The 18296-nt window shown below is 38.8% G+C and overlaps 1 protein-coding gene across 2 annotated transcripts in view; it reads left to right on the top strand.

Moving 5' to 3' along the window:
• Window positions 1–17831, top strand: part of epha7 (eph receptor A7) — an 85827-nt gene extending 67996 nt beyond the window's left edge. The window contains exons 9-17 of one of the 2 annotated variants that reach the window (XM_012923283.5): window positions 431–486; window positions 4034–4159; window positions 4620–4805; window positions 5083–5144; window positions 5370–5579; window positions 6450–6599; window positions 12466–12659; window positions 13296–13451; window positions 13962–17831. In XM_012923283.5, the coding sequence (XP_012778737.3) occupies window positions 431–486; window positions 4034–4159; window positions 4620–4805; window positions 5083–5144; window positions 5370–5579; window positions 6450–6599; window positions 12466–12659; window positions 13296–13451; window positions 13962–14076 (1255 nt within the window). In that variant the 3' untranslated portion in view covers window positions 14077–17831. The remainder of the gene's footprint in view (window positions 1–430; window positions 487–4033; window positions 4160–4619; window positions 4806–5082; window positions 5145–5369; window positions 5580–6449; window positions 6600–12465; window positions 12660–13295; window positions 13452–13961) is intronic. The other variant, XM_004566204.5, reaches the window with a different exon arrangement.
• The last annotated feature ends 465 nt before the right edge of the window (window positions 17832–18296 follow it).

Below are 18296 nucleotides of genomic sequence, written 5' to 3' on the forward strand. Positions count from 1 at the left end.
AAAAAAATTCTCGAATCTTAAAACATGTAGTAGAAACAAAGGAGACATGCTTTGCTACATACGTGAGCATTTTCATCCACAGTAAGTGCATGTCCATCATTTGTGGCTTATTTAATCTTCCTATGTCATTCACCTTTTTTCACAAAGACCAGCCTTGTCCAGCAAATCACTTGCTTAAGGGAACCTTCAACACGTTAATATTGCAAGACGTGTTGAAAAGTACTTTACAGTGCATGTATTATTGGATATCTTACATGATTAGATGCTTGAGCTACTTTTCCTAGTTGAGGCTGTTGGGTTCACAGCTCCTGCTGCTCAGCTGGGTTTCTTGAGGGATTTGTCTTGCATTAAAATTCTTGTAAATTAGGGCATTTATTTCCTCTGCACAATCAGTTGATTCTGCTGCTCTCTTCGTCTTCCGCTTGTACAGGCACTGCGGGTACAGCAAAGCTGATCAGGAGGGAGATGAGGAGCTCTACTTCCAGTGTGAGTGCCTGCATTCCTTATCCGCAAACACACTTACAGCACCTGTATGTAGATGGTATACACACACGCACGTACAAATATTGCATCGATGTCTAGGCCTTAAAATCTTTTAGCACTTCGAGGCATGTCTGTTTCATCCCAACTCATCTATCAAGCAAAATCTGTTGCTGATTTGCCAGACTCAGCCTGTTGAGATAAAGAAGTCAGGGGCCAAAAACACATGAATCTGACAGCTGCCAGGCAGGGATAAAAGGACTGACAAGCATACAAAAGGGAGTCCTTTAAAAATGTAACCATAAGGCAGGTGGTTTTAGTGGTTGACAGGGTTTTTGGTGTGCACACAGTTGTAGCTGCTGCTTTTATCATTTAGGTATTTTTTTTTAAAACTGATACACCACCCCTAATAATAACCCTGGAGCTCCAGCTGCAGACAGCTTTCCCAAGTGGAACCATAATGATCTGCGCTGTAGGCAAACTGCTGATTTGGAAACAAAGGGTCAGGGGTGTCACTAAGTGCATTGCTAGAGCAGAAGCAGTTCTAGGTTGGCTACTGCTAAGTATCTGATAGATCCACCTGAACAGATCACAGCTCAACCCAACCTGCCAGGGGAAAAAGCACTGGGAGAAAATACAAACAATGCTAGATTTGGGCTTAATGGACAAGATCTGTGCAATATCAAATGACGGGAGACTTCCAGGGTGACAGAGAAGCTAGATAGCACATAAATCCAACATGTAGACCCAATTTGTCTGCCATGAAGAGGCGAGGAAGTCATGATAAGACATCTCCTATCAGATCCCAGACGTCTTGGATGGACGAAGCAATTATCCGAGCAAGTCGAGGGAAATCTCAGCTGCTGGTGTCCCCTTGCCGGAGCACAATGCTTTAGCTGTATTTACACTGGTGCATTGAATAGACTGCTTTTCAGAGAATAATTGTCTCTCCGATTGAATGTGCTCGTTGTGCTGTTGTGTTGTTTTTGACCAGAGTCTTATAGCTGTAGTGTCTCATTAAATTTTTTAAGTTGACAGGTTATGTTGTTATCAGCATAAATTTCAAATACACACTGTAACAACCCCCAAAAGTGGTCTGTTAACCTAATAGTGCATAATATTGTAATTTACTGTTAATTTGGAGAGCTGTTTGAAATAGTAACCCCCTCCCTGCCCCCGTCCTCTCCCTAACCTTGTTTTGTTTGATTTATTTCCAACAAACTGTTTTTGGTCTTACGTAATGGATATTCATGAACCGTTCCCTTATCACTGATGTTGGGAATTGCACAGAGTTAATTTTAAGACGTTCCCAAATGCCTAGGGTGCCAGAGTCTAACAAAAGTAGCAAACCTGTCTCAAAATCTCATTTAGCTTCATTCATTTCTTATGATGGAAAATGTTTCATTTGCATCAGTTCTTTACCATCTCATCTTTCCTTGATGTTCTTTTCTATTGTCTTTTTCAAAGCATGTCATTGTGCATTGTCAAATCAAAAAAAAAATTGATCGACTGATTTTCCAGCCTAGAGACAAGTTGTCAGGGTAGCAGCAAAAATTCATTAAGACTGTTATAGGGAGACACTATGTAAGCAAAAGGTGATGAGCATTTTAAAAATATATATATTTCAACAATTTTCATACTGTTAGAAGATCTCTACAGGTGGGCAGACTCATTCCAGAATATTAATACGTCTTTGTATGTCTATTTTTGGTTTGGGTGACCTTTATATGGTATAGTTGCATTTGAAATGGGAACTTTATATGAAATTAGGCAGCTCATAGCAAGCTAGTTTGAAACAACACATTATATGTAGTTTGATTTGACCTACTTGAAGACCCAGATATTTATTTCAAGTGGTCCAGTTTCAGTAACTTACCTAAGTATATTCTTTAAGTCCTGGTGGTAAGGGTTTAGATTTGGGATATCATCCAAGTTCCTTAATCACCTGACGTACCTCTAAACCGAAGTACTTCTCTAAAAAATTGTTTAATAAATTTACCACAAAAACAAATTTATTTACATTTGTTTACAAAACATCCTTTACATTTCTAACATATGGTTTGGTAAGTTTACTGTTACTCTAATTATCAATGATGGCCCTAATCCCAAATCCTTAACTTGAGTTAGAATATGCAGTTTTTGGCCTTTAAGGGTGTTTAGGGATTAGGGCTATAATAGAGATATGTAGTGCTAAATCTAGACCTCAGTTTTAAATCCATTTGGTCGTGGGTAAAGTCAATAAGATGTCGTTCAAAAATTTACAAAATTGAGATCCATCATAATTAAAGATTAAACGTTTTAACATGGATATCAGCATTAGGACTGTGATAGGTCTAAACAGAAGTGTCAGCAGCTAATAAGACCGACTTTAACAGACTTCAGTTAGTCCAGAGTAAGGCAGCCAGATTAGTGTTAGGATGTTCATGCTATACCAGTATTGGATCAAATGCATAATAAACTTTTTTTGCTTCCAGTACAAGCTAAATTACACTACGGCTTACTTTTATTTATAAAGAAAGCAACACTGTTAAACACACCACATTTTTTCTCTGCTCAGCTGCAGTATCCAGATGAAATATATGATTTTTAACAAAAGCGCAATATAGTAATTCCTCAAGCCAAAAGTAACGTTTTGAAAAACTGTGATATTTAGAGCATCTTTTACGTGGAATAAACTGGCTTATGCAATTAGAGAACAAGCTACTATTCCTAATGTAAAAAAATAAAATAAAGTCTATTTACACAGTTTTTAATTATTGTAAATATTGTAAGAGGCCAGTGTTGTGACCTGTTTTTTATTCTTGTGTATTGTGCCTAATATCAATAACATTGTAACATATATTTTTACAATTACAAAACCTCACTGTGGCTGTAAGAGCCAAATGATGTGGATATTTTTTTAATCTACTTTTTTACTGTGTAATGCTGTATTAGATCATACTTCATCGCTTGGGCCCCAGAAAGACCACTATTGTGGAAGCTAATGGGGTTCCTTATAAATAAAATAAATACATAAATAAACACCTTTGCTTATCAGTCTGAAAATTATACAGTCCAAAATAAAGACACTTAAATTTCTTTGATAAATTCCTGAACCCTGAAAACCAATGTCATTTAGCAACTGCAGAACTTCAAAAATGGGTCAAAAAATTCAAATACATGCAAAACCCCCCAAAACAAAACGTGCTCACTGTTGGCTATAAAGCTTATTGTTATGAGCAAACTGATGGGAGATTTAAGAGTGGGATAGCCCCGCACCCACTCAATCACACATAAAAATACCCCGCTATCCATAGAATGATATCATGGATAGAAAAGCACCGAGTTGAATACAGCCGGTCTCTGCAAAGAGGTGAAATGTAACCAACAACCTCATAAAAAGCACAACGCACAGGTTACTCAAATCTTAGCTTCCCTTTTTTGACACCAGCCGCTGACTGCTCAGCAATTCCCTCTGACTCACTGGCCTTACCAATCGTTTGCCTGTCAAGCACCCGCTGGTGCGCAGTGTGCATATTTAATCATTAACAGTAATCCTCTTACCTTTCTACAGTTAAATTTCCAGGCACCAAAACCTACATTGACCCCGAAACCTACGAGGACCCGAACAGGGCTGTCCATCAATTTGCCAAGGAGCTGGATGCCTCTTGCATTAAAATCGAGCGGGTTATTGGAGCAGGTGAGCCCATCCCATGTCTCTCAGCTCTTTGTGTTTAGTCAGTCGGTGCTCTCGTATATCACACTGACAACCAAATATTTACACCTTGAATGGGGACACAGCTTTATGCATCGTGTATTGATGGAGCAATTGCAAAGAGGGGAAAAAAGTTCATTGCAATTAATGTGTGGGCTACATTTGGTAGAGGCAATCACAGCGCTACCCACAGCTGAAAAATTGCTGCCACATGGGTTTTACAGAGGCGGTCAATGACAGTATCTATGCATCTCTAGTATGTCTTATTATAGGTGTGGGCTGCATTCCCCTGAGTATAACAAGGTGTCACACTCCAATTTGTATTCCTGCTCTGCACAGCTGCTTTGTCTCAAAATACACTAATAAATTTGTCATCTTGAAGTGCTGCTTCTTCGTTTTTTTGTACCCACTCTCCACCTCACTCATGAAGTTTCACCTCACGCAGGAGAGTTTGGAGAGGTGTGCAGTGGCCGACTGAAGCTGCCTGGAAAACGGGATGTGTCAGTTGCCATCAAGACACTCAAAGTGGGATACACTGAGAAGCAGAGGCGTGACTTCCTGTGTGAAGCCAGCATTATGGGACAATTTGACCATCCTAATGTCGTTCATCTGGAGGGAGTCGTGACGAGAGGTAAACACAATGTTTAAAACTCTAAATGAAGGAGTTCAAACATTCTGTAAGACCTGCATTAACAATAGATTTAGCTGGCAAAGTTCGACTGACGTACCACATGAAATTAGTCGCATTTCCTCATTTAGATGCAGTAATAAAAGGAGCAGATGGTGAGCTTTAATTAAATGCAATGAAATGTATGGTTAAAAATAACTGCTTTTTATTAGGGAGTACTTTGTGAGCAAATAAAATGTAGGTGTTAATTAATAATCCCCTTTCTTTTTTATTTCTCCAGGAAAACCAGTCATGATTGTCATCGAGTACATGGAGAACGGCTCATTAGATGCTTTCCTCAGGGTAAGTATAACCTTCGATGTGCAGGAGGCTCTGAGCGGCATCTTTTGTAACTTTTCCCTGCAGTTTGCTGGAAAGTGTCTCAGAGAGTGGGGAGTCTGCAGCAGAATTTGTGCAGTGCATAAATATCATAAATCTTGTGCTGAAGCTGCTGCAGTGCTGTGACCTACATTTCCATCATGGTCAGTGAAAATGGCTGACCTGTCTGTGTTTTACTGTGCCATGCAGAAACACGATGGCCAGTTCACAGTCATCCAGCTGGTGGGAATGTTGCGGGGTATAGCAGCGGGAATGAGATACCTTTCCGATATGGGATATGTCCATCGTGATCTGGCTGCACGGAATATCCTGGTCAACTGCAATCTCGTGTGTAAAGTGTCTGACTTCGGCCTGTCGAGGGTGATAGACGACGATCCCGAGGCTGTCTACACAACAACCGTGAGTCAATTAAAGCACTTGCTCTCCCCACCAAGAGCCCTGTCTGAATTCTCTAATCAAGTCACTGCTTGTGAATGTTAGAGTGAGCACCAGCCTACTCTACACCATTTTTAGTATGTGAAACTGTGTATTTTACCACAACTTCCTAACAGGACGGTCTTTTGGAATGCTTTAAAGGTGTAAGTCATTAAAATCGAATATTTAATAATGCTTTAGAGTTCAATTATAATTGTTATATAAATGAAAATCATTAAAATGTCTGGAATTTTAAATGCTGTTATTAGTGGCCATCTGGCGAATTCACAACAGGGAACAACCTGAATTCTTCAATAATCAAGAGACCCTTAAAGTGAATCAGATTAATTTGTAAAATTGTAAAATGGCAACACTAAAAATGGATTTTACTCATTAGCATTATGGTGAAGGGAAGGACTGGAAATGTCCTCAAGAAAAAGATAAAAATGTGTAATGTAATATTTAGGGTGGTTCGAATATATGATGGACATTCAATTGCAACTCCACAAAATACCAAGCCAGTACTTCAAGTGTGTAGTCTTTCAGCTGATATCGGTTTTGTGAGCAGCAAAACAGTAAAAATGGTAAAACATTAAGTTTGCATTACATTTTTTTACATTGTAAAAAGAAGAATGGATGCACTTTCGTCAAGGTTCTCAGAAGCAAAAGAGCAAGACCAGCCAACTATTTACACTAAGCTTTATGACATTGATAAAGGATTTAGTAGCTATTAAATCTTATAGCTAATAACTAAAAGTCGGTAAAAGTCTGCTAAAGCTGTTTTGTGTCTTATGTGTATTTTTGCATATAACTGAAAAATGCATAAAAATCGTTTGATACTGTTTTACTGAACAGGGTGGAAAAATCCCTGTCCGGTGGACTGCACCAGAAGCTATTCAGTACCGTAAATTCACCTCTGCAAGTGACGTGTGGAGTTACGGTGTTGTCATGTGGGAGGTTATGTCGTATGGAGAACGGCCTTACTGGGACATGTCCAACCAAGATGTAAGTTACTTCTGGATGTACGTTCATAACATGACTGACAGGAAAACACATTCACTGGTTTCAACACTTGTAATAACAATAATAATGATAGTCACAATTAGATCTTATTAATGTAAGTGACCCAAATTATAAACCAGTGTTAAGGGTCTCAGTGCACTGAAGTCTGTGCATTACTTCCAATCAGATTCTTGAATGAAAACTACTATTTCACAAAATATTATCTGAAGCCAGACACGAGTTGTCAGAGTATGACAATTTCCCCAGAAGTTCACCCTTAATTATGACTAATAAAGTCCTCCCATTAAAACATTGAAAAAAATCACAGACAGAAATTCTGGTTCGCAATTCTTTTTTGAGGTTTCTTACAAGATCCTCATGAGAGCAGCTCTGCGATGACAGTAACCTTGGGCTTAATTAGTTCAAGAAGTCTTGCTATAATCATGCTGCTTGAATCCATTTGAAGGAGAAACAAGCCTGAAGTGGGACATGCATTGAAATGAAGCCCTGAGAGCATGGATTTGGTAGTGTTATTAATATAAATAACAGGAGTGGAAAACACTTGTCATGCAGAATGCTTTTGATTCAAACGTCTTTAAAAGTTTATAATGACTTATGGTAATGGGAACCAATGTGACTAGCAGTGTTGAACCAATTACACTGCAAACAAGTCAGCAATGAGAGCAAAGACATTTGCTTTGCTTAAATTTTAAAGAACTCCTGCAAAAACATAAATGCCTATTAGGGGTGCAACGATATTCGTATCGATATTGAACCGTTCGATACAGTGCTTTCGGTTCGGTATCGAACAATACAACATTTGTAATTTATTTTATCAACTTTCCTTCTGACGATGCTGTCTGTGTTGAGCGCTCAGTGAATCTGCGTTCGACTACTCCGCCTAGGCTGCACTGTCGAGCGCAGATCCACTGAGCGCTCAACACAGACAGCATAGTCAGAAGGAAGAGCGCAGGGCAAGCTAGCAAGACAGAAGTTAAGCTCTCCTTGCAACATTCAGATCTGGCGTTTGGAATTATTTTGGTTTTCATGTGACGTATGACCCTGAAGGTAAGCGAGTCATGAACTAAAGTAAAACAGTATGTTGGATGTGCCATGCAATGCTCAATTACATGGGTGGGAACTAGTGTGTTAGCGCAGTTAGCTCGTTAACGTGTAGGCCGTCTAGCCCCATGCACGGGGCGATCGGCGGTAGCTCGTTAACGGAGATTTGCCGTGTTGTGGCGTTAAGGTCATTTCAACGAGATCAACCTGAAAGCACTAGTGGGAACACAACGAATATGACTGCACATTTACGCCGACATCATCCTAGTGCAAAGACAAAAACAACAAGCATGCTACTAACTTTAGCCGAGTCATTTAGACAGCTGTTAGCACATGATTCTCCTTATGCTGCTGAGAATATAGCCCAGAAGAAGCGGATAGTATAGCTTTTATTTTGGAAAGAGACATTTCTCTGTAATAAACTCTCTTTTCCAAAGATGAGTGATTCCTCAATCAGATACAGGGCTTGCAATATCGCTAGCCCGACGTCCCGGGGCTAGCGATTTTTTCAGTCGGGCTACCAAAATCTATCTCTTCCCTGCCCGTCGGGCTATTGTAGGAAGGAAAAATATATGTCAATGCTTTTGCATTCTTTCGGAAATGTAGCTGGGTAATTATGTCATTGGCATTGGTGAGCCACTGTCAATATGTGACATATTGAAATCAGTTTGAATTTGCGCTTGTTTTTTTGCTTTCACTTTGCAATCGTGCGAACTGTGTATAGAGAGCGACAGCACTGATCTGTGAGTGATGATAATTTGTGCACCAATTCCTCTGACATCGTCTTATTAATCGTTAGCTTACTATGCAAACATGACAAGTGAAATCTCCCGCAGCAAGCTTAAACATGTGAGAGGTTGATCGTGCAGAGAATTGCTGAGCTTATGTGAGTGTGTGTGTAAAAGCAGCACGATATATATTTTAGTTCTGCTGAGCCAAATAAGACAGGTCAGGGTGAAGAAGTGACAGCCAAAGAAAAGCTTACCACAAAACGGAGAAGTTATGACAAATCAGACTATAAGGCAAAAAGAAAGTGCAGCTTTATGGTTTCATGGACAAAATAATTTCTGTGGCTGCAATATGACGAGCTAAATAACCAGGGCTGCACATAAGTGGTCCGCAGGTGCGCATTCGCTGTCAAAATAAAAAACACGCACAAGGGTTAGGGTTAAATTTAAAAACTGTACTTTTGAGTTAAAATATATATTTATAATTTTAATAAATGACAAATTAAAAAGGCATGAACATTTTTTTTGTATCGAAAAAATATCGAACCGTGACACCAAAGTATCGAACCGAACCGAACTGTGAATTTTGTGTATCGTTGCACCCCTAATGCCTATGCATCTCAGCAGTATTGCAACTACTGTGAAAACTGTTGTATTCTCTTTGCAGCAATACTCGGGTAGTTTGTGCCTTGTAGGTGTCAACAAGTAATTTCAAGTAAGAGAGCTGAGCTGAAATGTAATATCTTCTGTACTTGAGAAGTGTGTGGCTAAAATAGAACCAACCAACTAAGTGGTTTGCTGGTGACCTGGTGGAAGTTATACAATCAGTTATCTGTCTAGCTTTCCTAAGTCCCCTGGTTATATTATACTGCAAACTCTGTAAGTTAGTTTTTGTAGTAAGATGATGACTTATTAGTGAGTGAATAGAAAAATATTGGCATAATAATAAATTCACAACACACACTGATTCTTATATAGCACTTTTCTACTCGACTTAAGCACTCAATGTGCTTTATATAACATGTCTCATTCAAGTAAGCATGGTCTTTCTACATCTATCACCTGCTCACACTCCAGTCATGAGCAACTCAGGGTTTAGTACCTTGTCACCCCAGACATTGAGTGTCTGTGACTCTGGCAGTCAATACTACACAAGTTTTAAAACTTGTGAATACACTTACACAAGATCAATTAAGGATCAATTTATCTATTGACGCCATGATTTTTAGATAAAAAGTTAATGCAATGGAATATAACAACCACTAAGCCGGCCTTTTCTCATCAAGCAGTGCATGCCTATGTCTATGAAGGTTCTCAGTCATCCAGGTCATCGTAGTCTAAGGAGCTTGGAAAGAAAAGCGTCTGGACTTCTTTAAGTTTCTTGAAGACGGGGGGGGTCCGTGACCTTCTTGGCATACACTCCCATAGGGCTTAAAATCTGGGACTCTCCACCATTTGCTCTTAGAACTGAAGACTGTTCTCAGATGAAACATCAAACGTCTTCAAGAAACCTAAAGAAGTCCGGACGCTTTTCTTTCCAAGCTTCGTAGATCAGTGTATGCCTAGAACACGGTGACAAAAGGAACTAAGGAACAGCAACATCAAATGCGTAAAACAGCTGCTGCTGGACAGTCAAGTGTGCTTTCATAACCTGAAGTAGTGCCTGTTTATCAATCACTTCGTATTCTAATAATGTGGTTTTGACTGTTCTTCTGAACTTTGTAATGTAGTTAATGTTTGTTTGTAATTGTTATGTTATGTTATGTAATTATTTTTGACCCTTATTTGTTTAAGTTTTTTAATCCAAGCAGAAATACTTTCCCATCTAAGTTTCCTTTGAATGTTTCAAATGTTATGGAGCAACCAGGAAAAACTGATGAAAATTAACCTATAAGGTTAAATCAAAGCACATTTATATGATGCACTAGTGTCCTCATTAATTACTAAATGATCACTGTACCTTTTTTTAAATCAAATAAATGTGAACATAAACACATTTGTAAGCATCCCAAAGTAAAAGAGGAAGTAGAGTAAAAAGATTTCCCTGTGCTGAAGCCACAAGAACTGCAGTCTAAAACAAAGGCTAATGTAATTCAACTCAGTGTCTCAGAGCTAAAGATCGCAAAGCTCTGTAGGGTACTCCTAACACATGTGTTTTTAAAGTGCAGAGGAATACCACTTACTTGACTCATGAACCACAGACTTGTAATCATGATTCATTCTTTTACCCATCTTGCAGCCTCACCATCAAGTAAATTCAAAGTCATCTTCCTGACTCTGGACATTACCCACATTTTTCTACCTTTATGAACAAATGTGGGGTTTTTTTCAATCCCGCTCTTCACTTTACAAATGTCACAAATTGCTATAATGACTGACTCACCCGCAGCTCTCTGAGTGCTGTTGCCTTCTTTCCTGCCAACTCCCACTGAGATAATCCAACAGTGCCAGACCATTTGAAGCTGTTCCTTATTCTCAGACACTTGACACATTTTGATTGATAGTGAAAGGCGAGTGAGTTCTGGCTTTAAGATTCCTATATGGCTTCCTGTTTTAGCACCCACAGCATCGTAGCTAAATATGATTAATATTCTCCTGCGTTCCAAAGCAGAGGCCTGCTGATTGAACAATCAGATGTTAGAAATGCTAAACAAGATGGTTGGCCGTGAAAGTGGGATATGTGGTGTTTTGACCGTCTGCTGCTTGACAGACATCAATGTCAGAAATTTTTTCACTTTGTCAAGATGTCAGCAAACATCCTCCAGGGATACAGGAAGAACATTATTTGCATTTTTCCCAACGGTTTCAGTGTTTTGACACTGGTTCCCTCCATGACTCATTCTTGTCTAAGCAGTCCTGACAAGAATAGCTGATGAATATATGCAGAGATATAAACATCTCAACACATTAAAGGAAGGAGAGCTTGTTGCATAATGTTCCTGTTGCACCTACAATTTTTAAAAACCTTGAATTTTTATTAACTCTGCATAAAACGATATGTGTAAATTAGGTCAAAAAACGTTGCAGAAGTTCTTTTCTGTTTATTGGTATATACTGTACAAGAGGTCTTTGTTTAGACATATGAGGAATAGTACTCATGAGTTGAATAAAATTATCCAGCACTCCCCACCCACCCTAATCTAAACCCAATCTGTGTGTGTGCTTGAATTATACATTAAATAGTTGTTTAGTATGGGTGCCATTGTGTCCATAGATTTCAGTTCAAACTGGTAAAAAATGTGACCAAGATAAGGCCAACTTTATTCAGTGGGTAATTAGTGAGTTTAGTATTACACTTCCATAAAGTCGAGGGGGAGACAGACTGAAATAAAGATAATCTTCATTGATGCTTTAAAGGCCAAGATATCCCAGGTCCTACAAAAAGTTACATGCAAATATCTCTTAGTAATACACATACTAATTATGTAGCAAATTTGGTAAAGGTCAAGTCTATCTACAAGATGCCCATTGCTTTAAAAATCTTTGCTTTAAGTTTACGGTATCTTAGCTCTCAAGCTGGGTGACAATCTTCTGCACATAAATTGAAAACACTTGGCCACAGATAGAATTTGAGATCATTAACCATTCCAGAAAGAGGTTATATAGCAGAATGATGCTGCTTATAGCTACTCTAAATAGTTCTGCATTAAATCCTCATGATCCCATTGACTGTAACAAAGCTGGCACATGATAGACAATTTTTTCTCAGGTCTAAGTGTTTTAGGTAACCATGACATAATTAAGGTACAATACTGCTATATACCAAGAGCTTAGTGAGCTTGGCTTGTGGTAATATTATACTATAGACTAATGCTAAAGGGTTGTGGGTTAGGGTTTAGAGTTAACGTGAAACTAAAACTGGACTCTGAAGGGTTTCAAATGATAGTCAACGCTGTTAGTGAGAGTACAGGGCAGGAGGTTGGGATTAGGTTGATGCTAAAAGCTGGTGTTAAATGGCAAAAAGCTAGGCTGAGACTGAAGGGTTTGAGGTATGGGTTAGAGGTTTTTTGTTTTTTGTTTGGATTTAGGATGATACCAAAGGCTGATGCTACTTTCTTCGTCTGTTTTAAATTTTACAGGTCATTAAGGCAATAGAGGAAGGATACCGTCTTCCAGCCCCCATGGACTGTCCGCCGGGTTTACATCAGCTAATGCTGGACTGCTGGCAGAAAGACCGAGCCGAACGCCCCAAATTTGATCAAATAGTTGGCATCCTTGATAAGATGATACGTAACCCTAACACACTGAAAACCCCAGTGGGAACGTGTACAAGGTATGGAAATAAGACCCCTAATGATTTATTATAAAATGTAGGCTTCATAAGCTATAGAACTTCAACTTATCACACTGGTAGATGATCTAGAGTGTCCAGTGGATGATTTAGCCTCTCAAGTTCAAAGATGAAAGATAAATCCAAGGGGATCGATAGCCCAAAGCAGCTTTCATGCCTTTATGGTCAATAGCAGGGCTTTTAAATCAATCTCTATAATGAGTTTCTAGTACTTTGGAGTGCAGTGGGAACTCCGGAGCTCACTCTGACGTTTGTCAAATGAATTCTTCTCGCAGTCAGAACATGCTTTCCACTGTGAGATGAGGCTCAGAGGTTATAACTGGTTAAAAAGCATTTTCTGTACAGAGACTGTACGGGGTATGTTCCTGGGAATGTATTCAAATCGAAAGGATATTGACAAAAACATTTTTCAGAAGCAGAGCATGGAATGCAACATCTATTTGTGATATTCTTATCGACCAAAGCCTCCAATCAGCAAGTTTTTCCCCTGCTTATAATTTACCGCACTGCTGGATGCCTTTGGTCACCGCTCTGTCTCATCTCTTGTTTGATTGTGTTTTCAGCCTAACGTTTCCTTTTTGCATAAGACTTAACCATTTTTCTGTGCTCATCCCACAGACCAATTAGTCCCCTGTTAGATCAGAGCACACCAGACTTCACTTCTTTCCGCTCAGTGGGAGAGTGGCTGGAAGCCATCAAGATGGAGCGATACAGAGACAACTTCACAGCAGCTGGCTACAGTTCCTTGGAATCTGTGGCCAGGATGTCAATCGAGTGAGTAGATAGGAAACCCGAAGGGGTTTAAGCATTAGTAGGGAACATTAAAACCAACTATGCTTAAACTGTGCTCTCCTCTACACTTTATTACTTGTCCTTGAGTAAAAGCTTCAGCTGTATTCAGAAGTAGAATTGTTGCTAGAATGTGTTTTGAGTTTCTGTAACCCACCATAAAGTGGCTAATACTAGCTTTTATTTCACCAAGAAAAAACAGTTCTTTTTCTGAACCACATTGTCTTGGGAATAAGCCTATTTTTTTGTTTCCATATTGTTTACCTGTGATCTTGATAAACTCATTACCAAGTATATTTCGATAAAAAGAGCTCCAAACTTCCCAAAGGGGGAAAAAAAAGACTACTTTAGATTATGGGTTTTGCTATCTCACCTTGTGAAAATTCATTATTAAGATTCATAAACAAGCCTGCTGTGTTTAGCTGTATACTCACAATAATGGAAAAGCTGAGGCTGTGATGGTGCACTGACTCATAATGTTGTCCTCTTTTCCAGGGATGTGATGAGCTTGGGGATCACTCTGGTGGGCCATCAGAAAAAGATCATGAGCAGCATACAGACTATGAGAGCCCAGATGCTGCACCTCCACGGCACAGGTGTCCAGGTGTGACGATCTCTGACAGGCTGCCTTCGGAGAGGGCGAGAACAAAACTTGACTTGGGACATAAATGGAATAATTGTCAAAGCAAACAGACGTATGATGTCTGACTCTTCTGGCTGTGCCTGGAGTGAAATCATTCCTTTGTTTCTCAGTGAATGATTGTGGTCCGCCTCTTTAAAGGGCACTAAAGAGAGGAAAAGGGCAAAAAACGGCAACAAAAAAGAAACTACCTGGATGAGACAAATGTATTTTTCCCTTCTTTTTGTAGAAGTACAAACTAAACCACATATCAAACAGCGCATTGGAAAGGAGTTTGCCGCTTATATTTCTCTTTATGTGCACACGTTGTCTAAGGATTTCCTTTATACGAACTACAACACCTTGAAGCGGTTTTAGTTGTTTGTTTTTTTTCGTTTTTCTTTGTGTCTGCCACGATGACACGTTTTGGCACATATAAAAGTTCTTTTTCCTCTCCTCTTTGGATGTGACAACAGGGTAACTCTTTTATCCAAACAGAGACAGAACTTTTTAGGTGCAGATTTCAAAGTACTTTTTGTACTGGACTGTTTGCAATGACTTTTGTTTTCCTTCATGTGCTGTTGAAGTGAAAATATTATCCTCACACGCTTGTTTTGCAGCCTGTTGGAGTGGGTTCTTGACCTGGTTTCAAATTTTCAGCATTTTTTAGCAAACAATTTTCTGATGAGTGCAGCACAGATGGAGATGCAGGAAGCAAACTGTTCTTTAAATCACCAGAATTTTTTTCTATCAGAGTAGCAATATCCTTCATCTATCCTTCCCTTAGTGTTCACTATGGGATACACTTGGTTGTTGAGTAGAATGTGTCAGCACGTTTGAAAGATTGTATTGGAGTTGCAGCTGTGCTTTGCCATCATTTTGCCTAAAATGTTTTACATAGTGGTTGTTTTGAAGAATTGTTTAGCTGCGAGTGCGTTCAAGAATTGACGAGACGTAATACTGCCTTAAAATGTGTTTAAGTATTGCCACTATTTTAGGCACTTCAATGGCATTGCTTTCTGTGGCTCATTTCAGTGTTGTACTACTTCCTTTTTTTGTGTGTTTGTTTTTAGCATGATGTCTTTTTATCTTGAACTTGTGTGCACAGACTCTGTTTTATGCCACAAGTGACACAGTCAGTGAGAAAGAGTTGGACTAAAAAGAGCAATAATTACCAGGTAGAAATTGTCCTCGACTGGGACTTTTTAAGGTGCTAGATGACATAGAAAGCATGGGTGTGCTATTCTGAGACAAAACCTTTGGAAAGATTCAGTCACTGCTGCAAAAGGAAACAAATGTACCTCTTTGACCTGAAATGGTTTGGAAAAAATACCATGCCAACTCATCAAATGAAATAATCATGTTGTATTTTGCCGCTATGATATGTTAAACATGTGATGAGACTCTAACGTGGCATGAAAATGTTGAATTGAGTGACTGCAGAGATAAAACACTTAAATGGTGCCAATTAGCCATGCTGACATCATTTTCTAACAAAAAAAAAAAAAAATCAACAAGCCCCTTCAGGGTCTAGGTATGAAAATGCCAGACCAAACCATGGAGCTCCTCTCAGACACGGACTGTGTTGTTAAATCCCTCCATCCCGGCTCTGCAGGCAGCCATGCAGCCTCCTTGTTTATTCATGCGTCTTTGCAGCTCATCACTCACAGGAGCAGATGTGACAGAACATGCATTAAAGTGTTTCTTAAGATTCCTCTTCTTTTCTTCCATATGGCTTTCTATGGAGAACAGAGAAGAGGGGGCTGTGCAGAGGATGTGCTAAAAGCCAATCAACCTATTTGGTGCCATCTGTCTCCACTTCAAAAACAAACAAACAAACAAACAAAAAAGACTCCCAAAAAAAGGAAAAGTTTCAATGTTGAATTTGTTTTACTGCACTGTCCTTTGATACGAAAATGTAGGTATTCAGCTGTCACATAAAGGGAAGTGGTGTTCTTCTCTCACTGCTGCTGCGACCTTAAACATAACTCTGTGTTTTCAAAGCTTTACTTATTTTCTCACCATAGAAAAAAGTACAACCAAATCAGGAATCAACCTGGAGCTCGCTAACAGCCAGTAAAACCAACTGAAGCTTTCTTCATTTTTTCCTCTGTCATCTTTGAAATGTCCACATTGGGCCACAAGCACTAAAAAAGGGTTCTTTTTTTACCTTTTGTCCACCCTAAGCCTGTGACTGAAATTGGTTCAAAAATCTAGAAAAGACAACAAAAAAGGCCTCCACAGACATTATTGAATCCTGAGCCTCACCAAAAAAGGCTAAGATATAGTCTTGACAATGGACAACACACAGGGTTTAGAACTTCAGCTTCTGTAATCAATTAAGTCATTTCAAAGTCACATTTTTTCTGTACTTTCTCAACCGTTTGCTGTATTGCCACCTGTTAGTTTGACATATTTAAACCATGCTTGTGTGGATGAAAAATTCCTTCTCAGTTTGAAAAACATGCAGTTTTGTCCTAAAATGAACAACGTCATCTGGCTTAGTGTGGATGCACTGTTTAAATCCATTTTCACAGTGGGATTCATCTTGGGATGAGACGCCCAAAATTAGCCCTGACCAGCCCATTATGTCATACACAACCTCCCTTTATCCATACAGCAGACCTCAGCAATTGGGCCTTTGAATTGAATACTGGCATAAAGTCATTCAGTCAGCACAAAACTCCCCAGTTCACAGGCAGCGCTCTGTCTCTCACCATCAACTCCCTACACCCTGCTCTGATTTTCAAAGCAGACCCCTGGAGAAGGCCCCTCACACCTACTGTAGGATGCCTCTGTCCCTCTTTTCTTTCTGTTCTGGGAAGACAGCAGTTTGAGCCAAACTGAGATTAAGGCCAGGATGCAATCAATACAATGTTTCAACTTGAATCATGCTGAACTTCAGGTTGCTCAACTCTGGAAAAAACAGGAGAAAAAAAGTTTAGTTGTGACTCTGTTTCATGGAGAAAAAAAAAGTTTAAATGAAAAAAGGCAAAAAATAAAATAAAATAAAAGGAACCTGCAGGGTATAGAGTGCTGGCTGAAATTTAGGAGTAGCAGATAGAATACAAACATATTTTTTAAATCTTGTGGTTCAGCAGTTGGAAATTTGTTTCTCCACTTTGGCAAGGTGGTGGATGCTTCCAAAGAGTGCAGCACTGTCAACTGTTTGAGAAAGAGCTGGGGTTTGAGGACATCTTTGTATATGGTCTAATTGTAAAACTTGTACATTTTATTTATATTGATTTTCTTTGGGTTTTTTTTTTTTTTTTTTTTTTTTTACTTTTTACACATATTACTCAGTAGAGAGCTCTGGATACATTGAAAATGCACTATATTTTTCTATTTCACAGATGAACTATTGTCACCCACAAGATTTCAGTTGTACATATTTTGTTCATTTAGGACCAAAGACAGCTAATAGGATTCCCATCTTTCCTTTGACTGTTTTGATTTTGCCTTCTAGTTTATTGTACAGTAATATAAATGTTGATTCATTATTTATTTTTCTGTGATCAGAGTACTGAGAATATTCACTGGTCAAAAGTATTTTCCCCAAAAGCAGAACTGTAAGATCATTTAATTAGACAGTTTCTTGTTACATAGACAATTCTTTTTGCTTTGTAACCTTTGTAATAGACTGTACATATATTTTTGGAAATATAATACAATCTATATAATTTTCAAGTCTCCTTTGCAGTGTTTTTTTTTTCTTTATACGCCGTTTATCCTATCCTGTGTTATGTTTTTTTTGCCATTTTTAGTTGTGGACACAGGTATTCAACATCATTGCCCATATGGAAAAGATATATATAAATCTTATAAATTTTGTATCTGTCTTTTGTGAAACTTGTATGAAAAGCATATAAGAGTGAAAACAGATATAAGATCCCTTGAAAAATTATATAATAAAACTTGTATGTTTTGGATACTTACTAAAACAATGTATGAAAGTAATGAGAAAGTGGCCACTTTCATGAGTAATCACATAAGTTTTTACTATTTCTTTTCCATATGGGTGTTCTCTGTTGAGTCTTTATTTGATTGGAAACACCAGGGCCCTATTTCAGGAAGCCGGTTTAGAAAACTCAGAGTGAAAAACGATACTCAGGGTTGAGTAACCCCGAACTGTCCAACTCGGAATATTCGGTTTCAGAAAGGCTGATAACAATTAGTTCAATCAACGCGGAGTTGCTTTAACCCCAAGTTAA

The sequence above is a fragment of the Maylandia zebra genome, linkage group LG15 (genome assembly GCF_041146795.1).
Source record: "Maylandia zebra isolate NMK-2024a linkage group LG15, Mzebra_GT3a, whole genome shotgun sequence".
NCBI classification, from domain to species: domain Eukaryota; kingdom Metazoa; phylum Chordata; class Actinopteri; order Cichliformes; family Cichlidae; genus Maylandia; species Maylandia zebra.